This window comes from Malus sylvestris, chromosome 2, assembly GCF_916048215.2.
Source record: "Malus sylvestris chromosome 2, drMalSylv7.2, whole genome shotgun sequence".
Classification (NCBI taxonomy): Eukaryota; Viridiplantae; Streptophyta; class Magnoliopsida; order Rosales; family Rosaceae; genus Malus; species Malus sylvestris.
In genome coordinates this window covers 2,866,273-2,889,633 of record NC_062261.1, presented here as the reverse complement: position 1 = coordinate 2,889,633, position 23,361 = coordinate 2,866,273, and the positions used below count along the sequence as shown (strand labels likewise).

Below are 23,361 nucleotides of genomic sequence, written 5' to 3'. Positions count from 1 at the left end.
GGGCTTATATTCAATACGTACGCTTGAAAACAAGAAATTATTATGAGTATCACAAAGACAAATCACGTGGCATATACCATTTTACATGTTACTGAAAGGGTTTACAACATAATTTCTCTTTTAAGACTATCTCCAACCCTGGCCTATAACCTATCTTTCCTCTTTTATTCCTTCCACAAATCCAACAAGCTTAAAATTGAATCTAAAACCTATAACTAAAACAAAGCCAGATTTAACCCAGGATTAGTGGGGTTGGTCTACCATATATGTATATTTGATTTAGTTTTATATTTATGAATTCATTGAATCTAACAGTTAAGATCTAATTTGATGAAATTCAACGGTAAAAACAAAAATTTAACGGCCAAATTTAAATCTAATGGCTAAAAAAAATTAAAAAAAATCTTTTATGTGTTTCATATTTTTTTCATAGTGTTTAATGAGTTTCATGATGTCGGTTAGTGATTTTTCAATATTTATCAGAATCTAAATATTTTTAGATTAAAATGATCATAAAATTAAATTATGATAGTCTATATAATTTTTTGCTTTTAAAAAAGTTACTTTAAGAAAAAAAATTAGCCTAAATTCATTCTTTAACAATCCAAGACTAAAATTTTAGGTCAGAAGGGTTGGAACATAAAAATTGTTTATGGGTTAAAACATAAATTTTCTGGGCTAAAAAAAAATATGTTTTAGGCCAAGGATTGGAAATGGTTTAAGAGTGGATGATATAATATGGGTACGTTGAAAGTTTCCAAAAATGTTTATATCAGGATACATCATCCATGACAGCACACGATTTGATGCTAGAGCTGTGTTTTGTAGACAGAGGCAAAAGAGAAACCACAATTTAATAAGGCTTCTTTCAGATTAGGGCAATTTAAATGGCACGAATAGAGGAACTTAGTTAAGTTGAAAGATGTAGATTGTCCCAATTTGAAAATGCATGGGTCCATTATCTTGAAATATTTGAAGACCTTTTGTCATTTCCTTGAAAGTTCCGAAATTGTCTTGGTTTTGGCATTTAGGGCACACGGGTTTTTTCTGGACCAGGGCTCTTCTACACTAGTGCTGCTGGGAAAAGTGCTTTTGTGGTTGCAAAACCTGTAATTACCAAAGAGTGGACCGATTAATCATAGAAGTTTGACCAGAGAAAAGCTCATTTACCTACACTGATTGCCAGTTTCACAGTTTTACTTACTGATTGCCGGTTTCACAGTTTTACTCATTGTCGTGAGGAAGATCCAGGTTTTTCCATCATTTCCTGAAGTATATCTCCCTTCCCAGGCCTTAAAAGAAAATTTCAATTCCTCCAAATGATTATTGTATTCTAGGAAAACAAAAGCTTGAAGCCCAAGCGATCGATCACAGGAAAAGATGTGCATGCAAAACTTTTGGTACAAGAATGAAGGCTTTGCTAAGATTATTAGTCCACTTGCACGCGCAACTAACCCCAACACTGTTCTTTTAGGTTATCATATTCGAACCAGATCCTCTTTGGATCTAATGATCCTGAGCCTAAGGATCAAATGATCCGGACGGTTGAAATTTGATTCAACGACTACAAACAGAGGTCCCTTTAAAAGTTATAATAATTGTAACCATTGGATCAAATTTCAACGATCCGGATTATTTGATCCTTAGGCTCAGGATCATTAGATCCAGGATCTGGGTTCATCATATTCTTCCTATTAGAACTAGAATCATGTGATCAGCTACTAATATTGCATGCCCTGTCTGCACCTAAGAGGGTTTGGTTGGTAGGATCAGCTGACCCAAAAAATAAAAGACTTAAGACTGTTTGACAGAGTCATGGCCTCAAAATGTTTGATTGATATTAGACTAAAGACAAATAGCTTGTAGGTCATATGCATAAGCGTAGCTGCGTAAGACTTAAAAATAACTTAGCTAGGAGACTACGACATAGGAGCCAACAAAGAATGTAGATTTCACTTTGAATTATGACACGTAGCCGACCATGTGAAATGCATTGCGTATATTCTGGCACATATAGAGATTAAAGTTGGACAAGGATGGTCTGTCCTCTCATGTCATTTCGTGATTTTTTGTTTTGTACGGTTAAATCACATTAACATTTTATATTATTTTTTTATAAAAATAATAAGATAAAAATGAATAGTAATATAAAATATTAATGTAATTTAACTGTGACAAATAAAAAAACACGAGATGACACCTAAAGAAGGCAGACAATCTTGTCTATTAAAGTTAACCGGCCCCCATGATTAGGCTTCAGAAAACAGAAAAGTAACATATGATGGGACATAAAGTTCCTTTTTCATTTCCAAGCTCGTGAGCTTTTGTTTCTCCCAGTCTAGAGGTTAGGTTACACAAACCAATTAATGGGGCAATGTAAACCTCTCTTTGGTTTTTATGCACAAGGATCGTAACCCTTCAAAACATAGACTCCTCATTCATGCGAATTTTTACATGAGTCAGACCGTAATTTGTAATAAATTATTAAATAATACAAAACACTTTATGACTTATAATATTTGCGTTGGTTATACATATTTTTAATCGAACAGCTTACACTCGTTATCCATCCATATCATAACTCATAACACGTACATTAGATATTGTATGTATCAGTGTTCCAATGCCATACAATAGAAAAGTTGCGGGATGAATGAGAGAAAAATGGTGATTAATTGATGGATACTTTGGTCGACGGGTAAGAGGCAAGGAAGGTATATTCTTATATGCGTAGAAAATTTCCAAGAAGATGCTAAGAGAAGCCTAGTCAGCCCACATGATAGAAATGGTTAGCAAAGAAGAGTGAATTGCTAGAAAAGCAGCTAAACATAAGGACCATTTGGGACCCCCTCCAAAGTATCCAATTGAGAATCCTGATTGATTATTCCAGTTCCCTTCCACCTTCACCATCAGTTCATTGAATGAAACTTCATAAAGAACTTTTAGTTTCATTATTGCAATGCCTAGTATGATTCAGGAATTCCGGAGCCTCGAAAATGCACTGTTCAAAATTTAACGACAAAAATCTCAAATATAAAGCACAGTAGCTGGAATATTTTCTCTATCTTTATAGATTAGGGTTTGAAATTTGAATGCATTGATTTTTCATGTGGGTTTGTGGTCTCAAAGTTTGAGAGTGGACCACTACATTTAGCAAGGGTGATAGCTTCATTGACATTTGAACTTCAATGCATGCAAGATGTATCAAGGGACAAACAATTAAGGTCATCTCCAACCGAGCCGGCCAAAGGAATATAGGCCAAAATATAACCCGTTTTAACACAAAACCTATCTCCAATAGAAGGCAAGGCCAAAAAAATTTGGGCCCCTCTAGACCAAAATATAGCCAATTGGCCAGAGGACTGGGCAAACATAGCTAGCTAGCCAGCCAACCCTAAAAGTTGGGCCCATATGTGCTGCTAGATGACGTCATGTAGGTTTTTTTAGTTTTTTTTTTAAAGACTAAATTTTAAAAATAAAAAATTTTAAAATCTAATTTTTTTCCTATAAATACCTAAGTCATTTCTCATATCATTTTCACTCTTTCATATTATCTTACCTCATTTTAATATCTAAGTTGTTAACATGCAAGTAAAATTAAAATATTTAATAACATGAAACTTAAACAACATGAAATTTAAAACACATTTAGTGACAAGTGACCCTCAAAATGTGTCTATAAACCTTATTTTAATTTGGTAGTTTAATTCAATTAATCAATAAAATTAAAGAACAAACTTAAAATAATAAATTATTGAGGGGTCTAAAAATAGCCCTCTTCGGTTGGAGATTGTATATAGATATGACATGACACTGTTCATTAAAAAATAATTTATTGTAGGACTATAATCTGGAGAAGGGCTAAACATAGCCCATTCGGTTGAAGATAGCCTAACCATCGTATAACTGGCCTACCATTGCTTGAAAAGAAAACCTAATTACATTATTGTTAATGGAGGTGGATTGTCTGCCCTCTCATTTCCATACTTTTTCTATCCCCTCCTGTTTTGTGTTGTCACGGTTAAGCCACGTTAATATTTTATATTCTTATTACTTTTTGTTTTATTATTTTTATAAAAAAATAATATAAAATATTGACGTGACTTAATCATGACCACACAGAAGGGGATGAGAAGAGTATGGAAATGAGAAGGTAGACAATCCACCTCCATTGTTAATCATCTCAAAAGTTGCCGTCAATGACCAAACCCAAGCATCAGCCAACTCTTTGTTGTTTAGGTGAAAACAGATTGGCATTAAGGAGCTGCCACGCAACATGAAAGTTGTGATATTAATGCTGCAAGAGTTGGTACAAGTAGCCCTATGCCATCCTGGTCCTCAACTCTGCTTGATTAAGTTAAGCAGTCATTGAATACAGAAAATATATACTCGGCTCGTTATTTGAGAAGAAACTATTCCTACTTACTAATCACATGTTGATAAGTGTCAAACCATGATTTATACAGAGAAGGACTGACTCCTCCCACGAAAGACAACAAGATATGAGTTAGGTTAGACCGGACGATATCGATCTTTCTCTAGAACTGGTGCTAGCTATGACACTCATTTTTATACATGAAAATGTACTTGATTTGTTCAGCTTGGATTAAGAGGGAAAACTGTCAGTAATTAGATGCTAATGGAAAATATAGGAGCTTAATTCAACTTGTTTAATTTGTGATCCTACTGCTTATATATTTTGGTTTCTCTGGGCTAGAAGATTTGTTTATATAGTGGGCAATTTTTTGTTTTGGACTTGTATTATTCCTTCTTGGGCTTCAATGAATAGGCATGCACTGATCAGTATATATTATATACTGCAGAGATGGGAAAAACTTTCGATTTCTAGGGCCGACGTGTATAATTTTCCATGTTGTCAATATTTGTACTCTTATTGGGTTTAGGGTTTAACGACGAATGATCTTTATGGGACCAAACCGCCCTCCTATTTTCTTAATATTCACTGCTCATATTGTTGAGTATGAATCATCGGTCCGGGAAAAAAAAATCATGTACTCTCTTAGAAGCAATTAGATTAGACTCTTCGTATTGACAATTGAAATAAAGCACCCAAATAATAAAGTAACTAGTTAGATGTAACTATTCCAAGCATCTCACAACTACTATTGAGAAGCAAGATGACGCAGATTTTCTGGCTAGGAAAAAGGAAGCGTATCTTGAGTCCATGAACCTGGGGTTGTCAAAGGCGAAACTACAGAGGCACAAAGAGGGGTCGTCAGAAATCGTCACTGAGTGAAAATTCCGTGCCTCTGCTCATTGAATCTGGGGTTCGTTCTGATTTGTGGTGCTTCGCTGCAGCAATGATGCTGCTGTGTTTATTTTTTATTTTTTAAATACCCAGGACAAAACAACATTGTTTTCGACGTGGGATTAAAAAATAAATAAAATGGTTCGTCTGGTTTTGTTGAAAACTAAAACGGTTCGTTTACGCCATCATACAATTCAACTTGACAAAAAGGCAAAACCTTTTTCCTGCCATTGGAGAACACAACATTCACAGCAAGGCTGCAAGAGTCTCTCCAGACTCCAGACTCCTGCGCCACCGCGGTCTATCCATCTGAACACCTACGCTGAAAAGCTTCCCATGATGCAATGGTTTAATCTAAGTATGTGTACATGTTAATTAATGATATGAATCTACGAAACAAAAAAAGCTCATACAAATGCGGGAGCTGCTGAGTTAATGGAGGAGGCCAAGTCTATTTATCTTTCTTCTTTTTTCACAGCACAAATATTTTTGTTGCTCAATAGGGAATGATGATCAGTCGACCGACGTTGTTCTGGGTGTGCCTTTCACCACGCTGTTGCTCTCTCCTTTAGTCGAGATTTTCAGCGCTGCGAGAAGAGAATCTTCAATGGAAAATCGTCTAGGGTTGCAAAAAAATTCAAATCTAAAGTTCTCCTGTTTTTACTTTGCAAAGTTTTGCTTCCATTGATTTTTTAGGAGGTTCCATTTTTTCTAGTAAATTAGTAAAAATATGCTCCTTTTTTATTTCTTCCCTTCAAGTTATCCAAGCTTTCAACTTGTGGTGCTAAATAACTTGTACAATTGCCCAAGTATGTCTGCTTACTTATTCATCCGTAGGTTGCCAATTGTTAAGTAGTACGTAAATTCAGCTCAACCGACTTTTAGATCTTAGATCCGTCACTGTTACTCAGAGTCGTACTCTGTCAAATTTTATGGCACGAAAAGTATTTGAGATGCCAGAATATGGACGAAGCATGCATCTTTGATATTGCTCTACATCATCATGCAAATCATGCGCTTAGCATCGATCCAAATATTCCATGCTGACTTCGACGTAGCTATTCTGGCAGTCGGCCAATTAAGACGAGAAAGCTGATAAGCTCATTGCCGGACAGCATATTGGGAAACTTCCTCAACATGTTGCATGTCCAAACCAATTTTGAATGATAACTTGGCTTCTTCCTATCTTGGAAATGTCACAAATAGCCAGTCGAGAGCGAATTTAAAGAAAAAAAAACTCGTTTTTTGTGTTTGTATGTATGATTTATTGATTTGGACAACTTGGACAACAAGTTAAATTGTTATTTGTGTGATCCAGATTGCTGCTCAAGCAAGGGAGATTTTCTCTTTTCTAGCTCACCTGTGTATATAATTTGATCAAAAGGAGTTGATTTGGTTATTAATGATACACCCAGATCCGTAATATTTACCCGAACATTCAAATTGAGCTGTGTTGGTTTTATCACCTCCAGCATAGTTTGATTCAGGTGTCCAGGTGAACATTATAGGTCGGAGTATGTCAATTAGTGTGTGGTTTTCCAGTACTGCAAAAATGCATTGGTTGACCAATATTAGCACAAAAATGCATATTCCACAATGAATGCACGAAGTAGAAGTGGGCGTAATTACATTGGTTAAAACATACGTGCTTCTCGGTATATGTATTAATTTCAAATCTCCATCTTCGGAACTTTAGATTAGTTTAAAATATAATATTGCTAGTATAAAGAAACAATAAATGTGTGCATAATGACATGCTAAATATAACTCATTCGATTTGAATACCATTTATCATCAATACATACCAAACTAATAAGTAATTATGTACAAGTAGCGTTAATGATGAATTGTTTATTTCTTAATTTATCTGAATGACTAAACAATCTCTAAATTAAACGGATTTTCTAAACTTGTCAAGACACAATATATAATCAAAAGAAGTTGCTACAATATGAATTAAAAAGATGAAACCAAGGTTAAAATTAATTTGATAAATAATTAGGTAAAATCTCAAGAACTAAACTTAGCTAGGCGGCCCATAGTCTTATTCAGGACCAAATAATTAGGTTAAGCAAAGTCAAGGGTATTTAGGTCTAATCAAATTAGTCATCGCTATCAACGCGACCAAACCCTTAGCGCAGAAACAGGGAGACCGGAATAGCCGGTAAAATGCATTTATCAAAAGCGCACGATGGACCCCACACGGTGCATGGACCGGTAATTTCTCATTGACACGCGTCCTGTCTTATCCGTTTTCCAATTTTCCCTTTAAATTCTGAATCCAAACCCCCAAACCGTCAAAAATGTTAATTTTGGTAATCCGAATTCCCAAATCCAACGTCTCTCTCTAAAAATGTCCACTAATCTCATCAACTTCCGTCCAATCCTAACCGCGCCGTGCGCCGCCGGACACCGAAGGCCCAGCTCAGTTGGCGGGAAAGGCTCGCCGTCCAAGTGGTGGACCCCGATCTTCGGGTGGTCCTCCGAACCCGACTACATTGACCCGGAGGCAAAGACGGAGTCCGACGACAAGGACGAGGGCGGAGCAGCCGACTCGAAGCAGAGGCGATCGCGGTTCGCGCCCGGCTGCTTCACGGAGGAGAAGGCGCGGCAGCTCCGGATCAAGACGATCGAGATGGAGACGTATCATGACGCGATGTATCACTCGTCGATCGCCAACAGACTCGCCTCCGATTTCAGGAACCGGTCCGATCTATGAGCCGGCGATTTAGAGATGATGAGAGAATAATGTTTTGCCCCAAAGAATCTATTTTTCTTTTTTGATAAAGTAGGATTAGGGGCGGTGAAAAATGTGAAAGATGGTGACGTCCATGATGTAATTAACGCTTTAGTTGCGTGATTTAGACTATTAAGCTTGTAATTATTGATGTTGTTTATAAATAATATGATTTTTGTTTTAAATTTGGTTTGTAAATTGGGAAAATTGGCCAAATTGATGGGAGATCAAATCTCAAAAACTGATCAAGTATCGACAACATACTCTAAGATGGGTGTTTTACATCTCTCCCGCTAAAGAGTTTTCCGCTTAACCAAAAAATATAAAATGCTAATTTTAATGCATTTTGTAGATGTCCTAATAAACTTAGGGAATTTGAATGAAACATTTTCAATATTATTCACTTTAACGTTAAAGATATTTTTACCTTAAAAAGTCATTCTTGTATTATTCACTTACACCTTTATTTTGTTATTTTCATTAAAACTAAAGTTTTTGGGAACTTTTCGTTAATTTTTCTATAAACGTAATTGGTTTACATTGATTGAACTGTTCAAGATCAATAATTAATCCTAGTGATATTCGGGAAGAGAAATGACGAGAAGTCGAGAACACATGACCTCGGATGCAGATGGCGTACTACAAACGCCTTGCAAGGTCTAGGTCAAGTTTTTTCTTTTGGGTCAAGTTGGATGTGGCATATTTGGATCGTTGGTAGGATCCTACAACTTGGAAAAGTATCCAAACTAGGAATATGCCGGTGACTATCGCACCGAATACATGGGTAATGAAACTCATGATTCGTGACAGGGACACCGTGCTTGGGACTTGGGAGGGGCATGGTCGGGATATTTTCACCAAAAAGTATACATGTAACGTATCGGAAGCCAAACTCCGCAGGAGAACTTCTATGCACCCGGGATGCCACGTTGGTTGTAGCCCAAGCAAATCACGCACAGGCACAGTGTTGCGTAAGAAGTCAAAATTTTAAGTACCAAAAATCGAAATACATGACATTGCTCCACTGGCTTGCGATCATAGGCATAGGTGAGTAATTCTCCTACTGCACAGATGCAAGCCAAAGAAAAAGACAGGCAGGCAATGTTAGCATATATAACTGCAACCATAACAAATCTAACAATTGACAAAACCAGTTCACTCATTTGTATTTATTCACTAGCAATTATATGCCGAAAACAGATTGCGGTTGTATCTCCCGCCGGCGAAAAGAAGAAGAAACGCAGTATGCGGTTATCAGTATAGCTCCATAATAGATGGAGATAATCTGAAATTATCCAAAGACAATGTATCAAAATAGCCTAAAGTAATTGCGGTTGTATCTCCCGCCGGCGAAAAGAAGAAGAAACGCAGTATGTGGTTATCAATATAGCTCCATAATAGATGGAGATAATCTGAAATTATCCTAAGACAATGTATCAAAATAGCCTAAAGTAAATGTTGGTGCAGTTGGAACATAGAGCTGAAAGAACCCGCAAAACGATTCACGTTGGTGTAAGCTACTGCATAATCTCAAACCCTGCTCTTGAAATTTACTTGCTCTCAGCATCATACAGATCAGTTCTGAATATGTCTGTTAAGGATAAACACACCAGAATGTGGAGAAGACAACGAAGACATGACAAGAGTGAAATACAAAGAGCTCAAACAATCAAATAAATGTAATATTCATGAGTAGCAATTTACAAAAGTACGAGTATGTTCTTGATTCTCTATTACTTTGAGTGAGAAGTAGACTCGTTTGAAAATGCTTTTAAAATGGTTGAAAACGGTTTTTGTGAAAGTGTTTTTGGATCCAATCTTTAGTAAAAATGTAAGTAAATCTTGAAAAAGCACTTGAAGTGCTTCCTACAAGAAGCACATAACTGATGCTTCTTGCAAGAAGCCCTTTTACGTACTTTTGGAACCCAGAACATTTTCTCTAAAAAGCGTTACCAGTCATTTTAAAAACACTTCCAAACGAACCCTAGTATCTTATGCCACAACGCTACACTTATACTTTTATCTTTACATAAGTCAAACAGAATGTGGAAAAGACAACAAAGACATGATGAGAATGAAATACAAAGAGCTCGAAGAATAAGATAAATGTTATATTCATGAGTAGCAATTTACAAGAGTATATTCTTGATTCCCTATCATTTGAGTGAGAAGTAATATCTTATGCCACAACGCTACCCTTACGCGTTTATCTGTACACAAACACAAGGATTTCTTCTCAAAGACAGAATTTCAAATTTCGAAAGGAACCACAACAAGTCAGCCTGTCATGTGTATCAAACGAACTCGAAGCTAATCTATTTCAACGGGTGATATCTCCATATCATCACCACATAAAAAACCAACAACAACAACAACATCTACGGAACTCGAAGCCAATATATTTCAACAGTTGATATCTCCAAACAACAACAACAAACAACAACAACAACCACCAAGCCTTATCCCACTAAGTGGGGTTGGCTCAAACCATCACCACATCAACACCACAAATTCTAGCTTGCAAATCGAACAATTCTCTAAAACCAATTCCCCTACCCTGCTCCTTTCACCTACATATACCACCAGAACATGCTCTAATGTTAGCAAAACCAAGCCCCATCTTATTCGAACAGACATCTTTCGCTATTGCTGCCAAGATTTTGGACAAAAAATATCCAAAATCTTGGCAGCAAATGCGAAAATCTATAAACTACGGTTCCATTTTAAAACCTAAGTTACTAATTCTTCCACCAATTCGCATTCATTCCGTAACTTATAGCAATCAAAACATGTCATTTCTCATAGCACCAATCTATCCATTCAATATATGATCTATAAATCCCCAAAATACTAAAGTACAAAAAAGGATACACCAAATAAAAGCCATGAGCAAATGCTCCAACCAGCACAGCAGTAAACAAGCGGTCCCGCACAACCGGATTCTTCCGCAATGAGAGTCGAACTAAGAAAATCAAACATCCACATAAAAATAATAATAAATTGTTGGGAAAAAAACCCAGATGGGAAATACAGATTAAAATCACAAAATTAAATTTAAAAAGAAGTTGAGAAAATTGGGAAAACTTACTGAGGGGAAGAACAGGGGCATATATAAGAGGAATCAAGAACTTGACTTGATGTCCTGGTTGTCTCTTTCGGATTGCAGCAGCACCCTCCCTATCAATATTTCCATGAATAAAACGAAAATAAATAATTAAAAATGGAATTAAAATTTCGATGAGTTTGGCGGGACTAACTGATTAGAGCGATCGGAGGAGGCGGGCCAGGAGGCCATGGCGGGTGGGTGGGTCGATGAAGGGATTTGAGATCTGGAGATGTATTGTCCGATTACTTCTCTGCGCCTAATTGAAACGGTGCGGTATGGTCAATTTATCGGGCCCTTTAGAATATATATAAAATTCCAACTGCATTCCTCGCATAAATTATTAATTTAAAAGAATTATTATTACTAAGGGAAATGTGAGTTTCCAATCGAGACGCACTGAAACTTATTCATTAAAATATTGAACTGCATGTATATTTTGTAAATAAATCATTAAATTGAAGGTGAAATTACTTTTGTCTTTTATTTGAGAAATTCCTTATTTACGCATCTTTTTTACATCTTGTCATAAGTAATATCATTTACAATATTTTAAAGTACCATAGGGTGCGTTTGGTACGCAGACGGGACGGGACGGAACGAAGGTGTAATTTTTGAAAAAGACATGGGGTATATTTGTCTTAAAATGGTAAAACATTGTGTTCCACAGACGTGGAACAAACCTGTTCCAAAGGGGGAGGTGGGACGCAAAAACACCCAAAATCTGTCCCGTGGAACAGCCCGTTCCACCAATTTTTGGCACACCAAACGCGGGACGGAACGCCTCGTCCCGTTCCGTCCGGTCCCGTCCCGTCCCACGTACCAAACGCACCCATATTGTACGAGGTAGGGTAATTCAAACTCACATGTAAGACGGATAAAATAATGGTAATTATTAGATAGCTGGTAAAACAAGATTTACAATTTTAATTTCATTCTTGAAAAAAATTAATTCAAAATTTTTGTATCTATATCTATATACATAAAGTGAGCACCCTAAAATGGTGAAACATTCAAAATACCATAAATTGACCTTTAAGAATTTCATAAATTACAATTGAACCAAAAGAAGCTAAAGTATTTAACCATATTTTTATTTTGAATGAATTTAATATTTAAAATTATAGAAAAAAAACAAAACAAAACCTCCCACATTAGTGGGTGGTTTCACATTTTTAATTCATTTCTTCTTTTTTTTTTAATTTTTTTTTTAAAAAAATAATATGTAAATTAATTATTTAAATAAAAAATATATAAAAATGTCAATTGCCACACGCGTATGCGTGTGGCAAGAGGCTAGTTATATTGAATTCTCAAATTCAAAACTGTGGATAATTAATTTTTAGGATATCAGAGCCATTTTAATTTTTTTGAAAAATACAAAACTCTAAACTGCCTTAATTTAGAGAAAAAATTCAAATCTAAAAATTAAGCGCGCTGACTTAGTCAACTAAAGGAATCCAAATTATGCTAAAACGGGTAAAGTTGCAAAAGTTTTATTTTGGTCAGGGGTATGTCATGCGCCATCTAAATGCGCGATCAATGATTCAAAATTGTTCACGAAGTATCATATATACCGATGCATACTAAAAATGTTTCTAAATTAAAACACGTGTTTTAAAAAATAGATGTTGTAGTTGGTCCCCAATTCTCCACGATGGATACAGTTGTTCAAAATGGAAAGGGCCAGGTGTCCGGACCTACAGATGTGGGACCCATAAATTTTTGAAAAATGGTTTCTTCTAGAACTTACATTGAGGAAAACAGAAGCAAAGAGATCCAAAGGCCGAGATGAAAGCGTGAATCTAAAGCCAGCCGCAGAGTCAGCCAAGCCATATAAAAGTAGGCTCCCTGCCCACCTCCATACTCAAATCGCCACCTTCGTCTCCGTCTGTCTCTCTCACTCGGCTGCGACTCTTAGATTCTCTCTCTCTATCGCCACTCGCCGCCTCGAAGCCCCAATGGTAACTCTCTCTCTCTCTCTCTCTCTCTCTCTCTCTCTCTCTCTCTCTCTCTCTCTTCTTTTTCTGCTTTTTTAGGGCTTAGGGTTTAAGCTGGTGATCGATGATTTGGTTCGAATTTGAATTTGTTCCCGTAGGCTTTGCCGAACCAACAGACTGTTGATTATCCGAGCTTCAAGCTAGTCATCGTCGGCGATGGAGGCACTGGTAATTTTCCGTTTCCTTGTTCTGTTTCTTATGCTCTGAGTTGATGTTTTCATCGACTGTGTTGGCAGATTATTGCAATTTTAAAATTAGGGTTTTGATAAGATTTTGGGTTTAGGGTTTTGTTGGCACAATTATAACACACTCCCTCCCTAAGAAGAATTTGATTTAATTGTTCGGATATTTACAAATATTTAGTAAATTGAAAAGGCACAATATTTGGTTTGATATTTGATACCATCGAATTAAATTGATATTGATGGAAATAAACAATCTTCTTAGAGGGAAATGATTTTACATTTATTTGTCTGTAAATGAGATTATTTTCCTGGAATTTTCTTTTGATAAAACCAGTGATAAGAGCAGAGAAATTCGAAGCTAAACACCGGTTAATTTGGAGAGACAATGCCTAGGAAAGAAGAAACAATTTTAACTGTTCTCCAAGTTATAATGTTGTGTGGCGATTTGGATTTGAACTGAATGGTGATGAGTTGTGCAGGAAAAACCACTTTCGTGAAGAGGCATCTCACTGGTGAATTCGAGAAGAAATATGAGCGTAAGAGACTTTTCTGGCATTTCTCTCCATTGCGCCGTGTTGTTAGTTTGTTGTTATAATTAGTTTGACCTTGATATGTTCGCTTATACTTAACATTCATTTTCTGTTACTTTTCTTTGCAAACAGCCACCATTGGTGTGGAGGTTCATCCACTGGACTTCTTCACAAATTGTGGAAAGATCCGCTTTTACTGCTGGGACACTGCTGGGCAAGAGAAGTTTGGCGGTCTTCGAGATGGTTACTAGTAAGTGAAAATTTTCCTGTTGCTTTTGTTCTTGATATTTCATATCCACATAAAAAATCATGTGATGCATTACTGATTTTGTGTATATTTAATGGCTCCCAAAGCATTTTACAGTATCTTATAACTTCTTTTATACGTGATTACCTATCTAAGTTATTTGCCCGTTCATTGTGCTGCTTAGTTGATGGTCTCACCTAAAATTTTCCGTTGAAATATGCAGCATTCATGGGCAGTGTGCCATCATCATGTTTGACGTTACTGCTAGGTTGACATACAAGAATGTTCCTACATGGCACCGTGATCTCTGCCGGTGAGTTAACTAAATTAATGTTGTGTCAAGTCTAATGTTTCTTTATTGTTTTATTTTTACATTAGTTGGTGGTGGTTCGGTTTATTTGACTCCTCACGTTACGATTTCAGTGTGTGCGAGAACATCCCTATTGTTCTCTGTGGCAACAAGGTTGATGTGAAGAACAGGCAGGTTAAAGCCAAGCAGGTTACCTTCCACAGAAAGAAGAATCTGCAGTACTATGAGATATCAGCCAAGAGCAACTACAACTTTGAGAAACCCTTCCTCTACTTGGCGAGGAAGCTTGCAGGGTAATTACAAAGATTCTCATTTTTATTTGGTTGCTATAGCGTATCGATAATAGTAATTGAGATTAATGCTGCTGCTGTTACTTCAGTGACGCAAATCTTCATTTCGTCGAGTCTCCGGCCCTTGCTCCTCCAGAAGTGCAATTTGACATGGCTGCCCAACAACAGTAAGTATTTTCTCTATGTTAATAAACTTGAATCTTCTTTGATGTTAACATTGAAATCAGTAACTTTTCAATGCAAACATCGTGGATTCAGCATGAAGATGAAAATTGTCTCATCTCGGTCATTGTTGCTTCATGCAGGCATGAAGCTGAGCTTGCGGCAGCAGCTGCCCAGCCTCTTCCTGATGACGATGACGAGGCATTCGAATAGACGGGGAGATGACGCATTTCAATAGACCGTGGCATATTTCTTCTAGGACATGGCTTTCATTCGTTCTGCTGGGATTTGATTTTCAAAGTGTCATGTGTTAGAACTTAGAACACAGGGCCTATTTTAGTCAGATTCAGCTACAGCAACTATTAGCTCTTGTTTATCATTGGTTGTGCTGTTAGTTAATCGTATGGATGTTCGTTCTCCAGTAAATTTCTCCTTGAATTTGCGTTGCCTAAGGCCAATAGTGTATTTTCGGAACTCGATTGTTTCCGAACTTCTATAGATTGATTAGTTCCCTGTTCTTGGTTCTAGATGAAAGGCATGCACAAAACCATTTTAGATCATAATTCCATAGGCTTTTCGCTTCGGAGCAAAGCAAAATCTTGCACTCGTTTAGGGTTGCGAATTTACGAGACGCTACCACAAATCTGAACTGAAATTGAGGGAACTGAGAGTTTCTGTTGAGTCGAACAAGGCTACAATCTTTTGATACGAACCGGATTGGACGAGAGGAGTTCAAACACCGTCCTCTGGTGCAGGTGTAAATACTATTGAACCAACGAAGAACCTCAGGTGCATGCTTAAACGCTCTTAATCACTTCAATTACAGTCTCGCAACAAGGCTGCAGCTTGTGTTGCTCAAATGTTAATGTTTTTCGACGATATTGACGTTGTCTTTCTAGCACAAACCCTGCCCTTGTTGCAATAACAAGCGCATATGGTACGTGCTTTTCTGATCTGTCTGCGAGAACAAGGAGGGGAAGCCAAGTAGCCTTATCATGTCTGTGTTATGTGTTTGTCCCAAATTTCCAATCATGTGTTTGTGTCTTGTCTTAAGAACACAAGGGAAGGCAGCAGTTAACTGCAGTACAAACCTTTCAACAGCATAAGTTTGCCTCATCACAACATGTGAAGTCCACATGGCACGAGATAAGTGCCCCTCTGCTGGCTCTGGCTAAGTGCTTCTGGGCCGTACACACAACACACAAAACATAGGTCCCAAACCCACTTGCCGTGTATCAGGAACCCAATATAGCCAAAGATATGCAAGCATTTAGTAAGCGTGGCGTACTTTCCTTCGATAGCTTCACCGTCCCGCTTTGTGCAAGACGTCGTGTCCCTTCTAAACTTTAATTTCATTTATTAATATGATTGATTGTTATAGTGTGCAGAATCATTATTTGAAACCTAAGCTGTGATATATAAGGATATATATGGTTGATTGCTTCAATCTGGCCATTCACGAGAGCATAATCTATAACCTAGTACTTTCAAACTGAGTTGAATACATTAGACTATAGTTTGAGTGGTAACTTTAATACTTAAAACCTAACATAAAATTTACCCTAACAAGGACAAGGCGCCTACAAGGAATCTCTCGCTAGTAGGAACATTGTTCATTTCAGAAAACAAGTAAATGATATGGCTCCCCCGGTTACCCAATTTGAGCCCCAATATTATTACCAAAGATCGCAAGGTCTAGTCCCTGTCGGTGTCGGTTCGAAGCACACTCAAAGAGACCACAATTGTGTTCAATGTGAGTGTACATACAACTAGAACTAGGGCATCCACATCATTCCAACCAGGAGTGTGGGGGCATGTGAAAGCTGGTCTTGGCTCTTGCCATCATGTTCTGTGACAGTCTATGATATCTTATGTTTCTTTCTGTGCCTTGTGGCTGTAGGGGTGGCCCTTCAACTTCAAGGGCACCGTCCAAAACTCCAGGGGCTCTCATATGGGATCACAGGCCCCATTCCTGCTCCTCACGAGTAAGAGGTAATTTTAGCTTTATGGCAGCAAAAAGGGTGGCTTTCGCTGTCCGTTGTCGGTCCGGTTTAGGGTTTATGGCTTTGGGCTAAGGCTAGCCCTAGCAGGGCCACAATTATATATCCCAATTGGCTTCCATTGTCATCTTTTCAAAAGTATCTTCTACTGCTATTATCCTGAATGGGCTCTCTTTCCAGTGACTTTCACTGTCTTGCTTCCTTTTTGTGAAATGGCTATTCTTTCTTTTTCTTAGGGTTTCTCTCTCTCTTAGCTTTAGTACCGACGTCCATATGCGTTTTCTAACTTCTTAAACCCTAATTTATTTCATGATAGATACTCTATCGAATTGTGACAAATATATACGAACTAACATGTTAAGATTTTAAAGGAACGGTCCAACAGTACACTACTAATTATTACTCCATGTCAAAACCAATAAGTGCGACATTTTTTCACAAAAAGTTTACTTTATTAAATTAGAAGTGAAACCATCCAATATAATTTGTATGTAACTAGTTCAGGTTTCTGACGTGAGACTCATTAGGCAGAGTCGCATTTTCTTACGTTCCCTAGCTCACTAACTAATTAATCATACTTACTGCTTCTTACTCATACAACGATTAATTAAAATGCATATATAGGTTTATGTGGTCGGTACATTTGTATGTGTGCGTGTGTGAGTAATGCATTTGAGTTTGCGACTCAACATACTTGCCCATCATAAGCAAAATTCAGATACGAATTCATATGAATAAATATGGAGAAAGGAGGGGGGGGGGGGCTCCTTCTCCTCCTCCTCCTCATCGATCCTCATGGTAGGGTAAAGTGGAGCATGAAGACGATGATGGCGACGAGAGGAATTCATTGTGGCCTGCTGTGTGGTATGCTTATATTACAAATATTTCATGTAAACTTGAAACAGGACAAGTTCTGTAAAGGAGGCATGTGCCTTACGCATAACGGGACTATCATAAATACAAGGATAGCAAGCAACTGTCTTTGTCTATGCTATATGCATGTATTTCTCATGCTACTATACCTGAATTTAATACCACCATTCATAACTTCATACTTGTAGTAGCTTTTTTCATTACCTCTCTCTCTCTCAGCTTAGTTGTGACGATCTGGAATCCCATGCTTTATTTTCTTTCAACTTCATGTCACTTGAAAGCGCAAAGACTTTGGTCCTATATAGCTCATCTAATATTCTCAGCTACCTACTTTTATTCACTTGCTAATTAAGAAGTTCGTTTGGTAATTGTTTTGTTTTTACTTTTTACTTTTTGTGCTTGAGGTATTGAGTATGAAAGAAAGGAAAGGTAAAGAAGGGTAAGGGAGAGAGGGAAAGAAATAAGGAAGAATGAACGTAAGAAAAATCTTGAAAGTAAAAACTACTTAAAATTGTTTTTAGTTTTCATTTCGTATGCCTTCGTAAAATTTCTTCTACGTCTTTCTCCCCGTTCTTTATCTCTCCTTTCTCTCTGAATTTCCCTTCTAGCACTGACACAAAGAGAATGAAAACAAAAACAAAAAACAAAATTGTTGTTAAATACGGTTAAAGCTATATAATGACTTTCCTCTCCATGAATTTCCCCTATTCACAATTTTTTTTTCATGTACATTTTTTTTTTTTTCAATTTTTTTGAATCAAACAAAATAAAAAGAAATTAAAAGACAGAAAGCAAAGGTGCACTGAAAATCATTTCCCCCCAAAAAAAAAGTTGATCGCGATACCTCTTGTGCTTCTTGAGGGATAGTAATGTGATGAAGTATTATTTATAATGTGATATCTTTGGTGACAATTACTTACAACTGAATCAAATTAAATATTTGAGTGTCACATGATTGTCTGTTTAAACATTCCCCCAACATCTGCCTAATTCGTACTAGTAAACATTAAAATTGCATTGTATCATGCAATACCACGTGCCTGGATCTTCCACACATATTTTTTTTTTACTTTAGATGTATAAAAAATTCATACTTTAGAATGTACGTAGAAACACACATAATTCAATATATAATAAAAATTCAATATGTTTTCATATTTTTAACAAGAAATTAAACTAGAGATTCAGATTCTCTTTCCTTCCATTTTTTCTTCTTTCCGGTCTTTTTTTATTTGAACGCTCATAATTAAGCCATATCGATATTTTGTATTACCTCTTTGTAGAGAGAAATACCAAGAGGAGAGAGAGAGAGAGAGAGAAAGGAGGGGACCGGAGGGAAGGCAATGAGGGAGGAAAAAATCCTACTCCGTAAGCTAGGGAATAAGATGGGTTCTGAAACTATATATACAAATTGGAAGTCATGGTTGTTGGGAACAGACATAAGTAGACAAAGAAACATTTGGGATTTGTCACAATGGAAAATGTAACATTTGTTGTTTGGTTTGGTTTCCGTTTACAATTTTGTGAACTGTAAATTTTAACAATTGAACAACTTCACAATATCTGTTCCTGTGAGAAAATCTTGGGAAGGTAGAAAAAGGTGGGAAAATAGGGATTGAGATCAACTCCAGATTATGTGTTTGGAGTCCGCGGATTGATCACTCAATTTCAATCACACGGCCTTCATTAGCTTATCTTACAGGCACACTTCATAAAAACCCAAAAATTTTAACTGTTCAAATATATTTCTCTCTCTGAACGGTCCGAGTCTCTTGGTCAACGAGATCTGGAGTCGATCTCATTCTGTAAAATAGTCATCATGGATGTCAGTGAACAGTAAAACCAGTGGAACTGGATATAGAAATAACAAATTAGGGTTGCTATATACAAAAAAAAAAAAAAATTAGGGCTTGTAACTATGTAACTGGAAAAGAAAAAGAAAAAAAATCAGGTCCTCGATTCACGAGGGGGATTTGGCTTGTGCTTGTGGCCTGTGGGTGGAGAGAAGTACGGATTTGACATTGCTTCTGCCTGTGATTCTTGTACATTACTGCCGGAGGTTGTTATTTTGCCAGAGGTGGTTATTTTCTCACTCAAAATACGGTGTATTTTGCCAGAGGTGGTTATTTAGTTGCACATGTAACGTTTAAACTATCGTTGCACACCAAACAGAGAGTTCCCATTCTATGTTTTGGTTTTGAAACTGTTCATAATTGGAGACCATGATTTACAATCAATTGAAAGAGAATGCTAGTCTGTTATGAATGGAAACGTTTTTTTTTTTGCTTAATAAGAAATGAGTTTGAAATTTTCAGAGGGTCACCAGTCGACTGTTTTAAGAATATTCACTTGTAATCACGGGTAACACAAATAACTAAATGTTTATTTATAGAATATGGTTAAGTGAAACAAATTATATTACTAAGCTCTTGGGATTAACTTCTGTAGTAAGGGAGTTGAAGTGATGAGTTAAGATTATGATAGATTAAACCTTTGATTATCTCTAATGTAACTAAAATTATAGTGTAGTTGTAAAAGTTTACACATTTATGATAATATAATTTTTTACAGAATTGTGACATAATGACTACATTGATTTTGAGACACGTACTTGCAGGACTACATTGAACAATTTTCAATTTTAGGGACCATTTTAATGTCTCATGTCAATTTCATGGACCATTTTAATATCGCATGTCAATTTCAAGGATCATTTGTGATAAAAATGACCCATATATGTGCCACATTAACTACAGAAGTATAACGGAAGAACCATATTGATTTGCGTCACCTATTTTCAGGAACTTGATCTATTTTCAATTTTCATGACTATCTTGATGGTATATTCAATTTCAAGAACTATTTGTGTTAAAAACCTTTTATATAATTCATGATTTTTAAGCATTTTGGATCGCAATATTATGTAGTTGAGCTGCTTGTGCAATATAACCTAACTGATAAATTAGGTAGGGTGACAAGAAGGGTGATTTGGTAAATTGAGGGAAATCAAAGGAAATGCATTCTCGCCGGATTCTTTTTCTAGGGATCCTAAGGATTTCGTGATGATGACAGTTTATTATACATCGTATATCGTGCAATAAGAAATTATTTCAAAATTTAAAATTTAAAATTAAATATGAATAATATCTACCGAAAACTAATTGCACAATATACGATAAAAGATTACAATCACTATCACGGAATTCCTAGCATCAAAAAAAGGATCCGCCTTTTCCGAAATCAAAGAGAGGAAGACTGAATCTGCCAAAGCTCGAGTTGACATAACGAAAGGCTTTTGCATGCGGACAAATGTAGAGAAAATATCAATGATTGAGTGACACGTGGAAATCATTATTTGACTTGTACAGAGATATAATAAGACAGGGACCAGGATCCTCTCCTGAGCAGATGGAGAGGATCCTCCTGACCAAGCCCATCGGGCCGTTCAATTTTTATCCAACGGTTACAAATAGGAAGTCCCTCTAAATGTTATAATAATTATAATCGTTGGATAAAAAATGAACGGTCCGATGAACCTGATCAGGAGGATCCTCTCCATCTGCTCAGGAGAGGATCCTGATCCATAAGACAGTGCAGCTGGAGCCTGGAAGGCCTGGACCCGTCACACCGTTGATTGAGTGTACGAAAACTCATTTTACAGAAATGTTAAGGTACTCTTTAAAAATGAGATTTTTTAGAAATTTTTTGCTACTTGTTTAATTTTATATTAATATTATAAAATATTATGTTAAAAAATGAAAATTGAAGAATCTCCCTTTTAAAAGAATTTCGTTAGTATTTCTTCTCGTTTTATACCTTTATTTATTCACACATATATATATATATATGATATGAGTATATATGATCTCACAAATCAACCAAATCGAAGTACGTGATATAATTGTGCACACACAACCAGCCTAGTTGATTTAGAGATTCTCAGCTTTTATGTAATTGGAGGAGGTTATAGGTTAGATTCATACAAATTTGGTGATAATGTTTGTTTTTAGCGAGTTTGATGTTTAGTTGTTGTTCATTTTAAGTTGTAGTTAGCAAGTTAATGATAAATTCACTTCAATTTCAAACTAAAGTACCAAAAATACCAACAATTGGAGTTAAGTTTCAAACGTCTTATAATGACAATAAGGATTGATGTAACTATTATAATCCAAGATGTATAGAAATTTATTATATATAGGAAAAATTAGTATCCGGTCCCTAGTTCTTACTGTTCATTGACTAAGACCTTATTAGTTTTCAAATTTTGATTCAAGTTCCTATCATTAATGTGATAATGAATTTACATGTTTATTATATAATTTTTAATATAAAAATTAGTAATTAATTTAGGGTTTAATACTCACACCTCTATTAAACTTCTAATTAATTTTCAATTCAAACATTTCCAAAATAATAAAAAATTAAATTAAGTTTGTACCTATTAGTTTTTTTTTATATATATAAAAAGATTCTCAATTTTTTTTAATCTTAAATGTACCCATTCCTATAATTTTTCAATTTTTTTAATCTTAAATGTACCCATTCTCAAATATATCAATTTGTTATATGTAAAATGTAACCTTTTTTTAATATAAAATCCATTCAAATTTTTTAATCCATGTTTAAACTTATATGGGTACATTCTTTTTCGTTGATTTGAGAATGTATCTATGTTTTGGTACAATAACTTTTTTTGTTAATTTTGGTTAATGTACCCATACATATATGTGTACACACACACAAACACACTATAATAGAGAGTATAATTTATATTTTATTATTTTTAATCAAATAAATTATGGGTTTTATTTAAAATCTTATTAATATAAACAATTACAAATTTCAATTTTTAATTTTTAATTTAAAAATATAGTAACTTACATTATTACATTAATGTTATAGGGACCTCAATCAAAAGCTAAAAACTAACAAGGTTTCAATCAAAGAATATTGATAGCTAGGGACCGCATCCAAAGTGTCCCTTATATATATCACTAAACACATCTTTTACAAAAATAAATTTACATATGACCTATTTTTATAGGTGTGTTTTATTTACAAGTTCCTTGCTAAACAAGTTTATTTTAGAGATGGGATTAGCAGTACGAACAATAATATAGCAAATGGAACATCATCACTCTTTATTCATGGGCGTAACCATGTATAAACTTCAGATTCTCCCTCGCAGACTACTTCCTTGATTTGCACAAGTTGTATATCAATTATAATTTCTTTATATTATCTGGATTACCTATCGGTCTCTCACCACATAATTTTTTTGCTCTGCCACTAACTATACTCAAACTGTAACATCCTATATTGTTCAGGGGAGTGGATCATGTAAGCCTTATATGTATATTCTCATCTATACCTAACACGAGGCCTTTCGGGAGCTCACTGGCTTCGGGTTCCATTGGAATTCCGAAGTTAAGCGAGTTCTTGCGAGAGCAATCCCATGATGGATGACCCACTGTGAAGTTCTCGTGTGAGTTCCCAGAAACAAAACCGTGAGGGCGTGGTCGGGCCCCTAAGGGGGCGGGATGTGACAATTTGGTATCATAGCCAATCATTGGTCGGAAGTGTGCCGACGAGAACATCGGGCCCTTAAGAGGAGTGGATTGTAACATCCCATATCGTCCAGGAGAGTGGATCCTG

General features: G+C 36.1%; 3 protein-coding genes across 3 annotated transcripts; 2 read left to right on the top strand and 1 right to left on the bottom strand.

Annotated features, from left to right (window-relative positions):
- The first annotated feature begins 7,559 nt into the window (after positions 1-7,559).
- LOC126593463 (uncharacterized) lies at positions 7,560-8,191 on the top strand. Its single transcript, XM_050259544.1, has one exon. The coding sequence runs from the start codon at positions 7,623-7,625 to the stop codon at positions 7,986-7,988; it is 366 nt and encodes a 121-aa protein (XP_050115501.1). The 5' UTR covers positions 7,560-7,622; the 3' UTR covers positions 7,989-8,191.
- A 956-nt stretch (positions 8,192-9,147) lies between these two features.
- LOC126593468 (uncharacterized) lies at positions 9,148-11,422 on the bottom strand. Its single transcript, XM_050259554.1, has 4 exons — positions 11,264-11,422; positions 11,095-11,183; positions 10,878-10,968; positions 9,148-9,587 (listed from the first exon to the last, which is right to left on the bottom strand). The coding sequence occupies exons 1-4, from the start codon at positions 11,299-11,301 to the stop codon at positions 9,557-9,559; spliced, it is 249 nt and encodes an 82-aa protein (XP_050115511.1). The 5' UTR covers positions 11,302-11,422; the 3' UTR covers positions 9,148-9,556.
- A 1,414-nt stretch (positions 11,423-12,836) lies between these two features.
- On the top strand, positions 12,837-15,331 carry LOC126593454 (GTP-binding nuclear protein Ran-3). The gene is made up of 8 exons (XM_050259535.1): positions 12,837-13,073; positions 13,208-13,277; positions 13,774-13,830; positions 13,957-14,074; positions 14,295-14,384; positions 14,495-14,674; positions 14,761-14,838; positions 14,977-15,331. Exons 1-8 carry the CDS (start codon positions 13,071-13,073, stop codon positions 15,044-15,046), a joined length of 666 nt encoding a protein of 221 aa, XP_050115492.1. The 5' UTR covers positions 12,837-13,070; the 3' UTR covers positions 15,047-15,331.
- Positions 15,332-23,361: the final 8,030 nt, after the last annotated feature.

Excerpts from the sequence above, each read along its gene's own strand:
- LOC126593463 (XM_050259544.1), top strand. The coding sequence starts at position 7,623 with ATGTCCACTAATCTCATCAACTTCCGTCCAATCCTAACCGCGCCGTGC.
- LOC126593468 (XM_050259554.1), bottom strand. The coding sequence starts at position 11,301 with ATGGCCTCCTGGCCCGCCTCCTCCGATCGCTCTAATCA. Across the intron at positions 10,969-11,094 it reads TGCCCCTGTTCTTCCCCTCA|TTCGACTCTCATTGCGGAAG; the intron begins GTAAGTTTTCCC and ends TGATTTTCTTAG. Across the intron at positions 9,588-10,877 it reads GCTCATGGCTTTTATTTGGT|AACTGATCTGTATGATGCTG; the intron begins GTATCCTTTTTT and ends AGACATATTCAG.
- LOC126593454 (XM_050259535.1), top strand. Across the intron at positions 14,075-14,294 it reads GGTCTTCGAGATGGTTACTA|CATTCATGGGCAGTGTGCCA; the intron begins GTAAGTGAAAAT and ends TGAAATATGCAG. Across the intron at positions 14,675-14,760 it reads TTGGCGAGGAAGCTTGCAGG|TGACGCAAATCTTCATTTCG; the intron begins GTAATTACAAAG and ends CTGTTACTTCAG.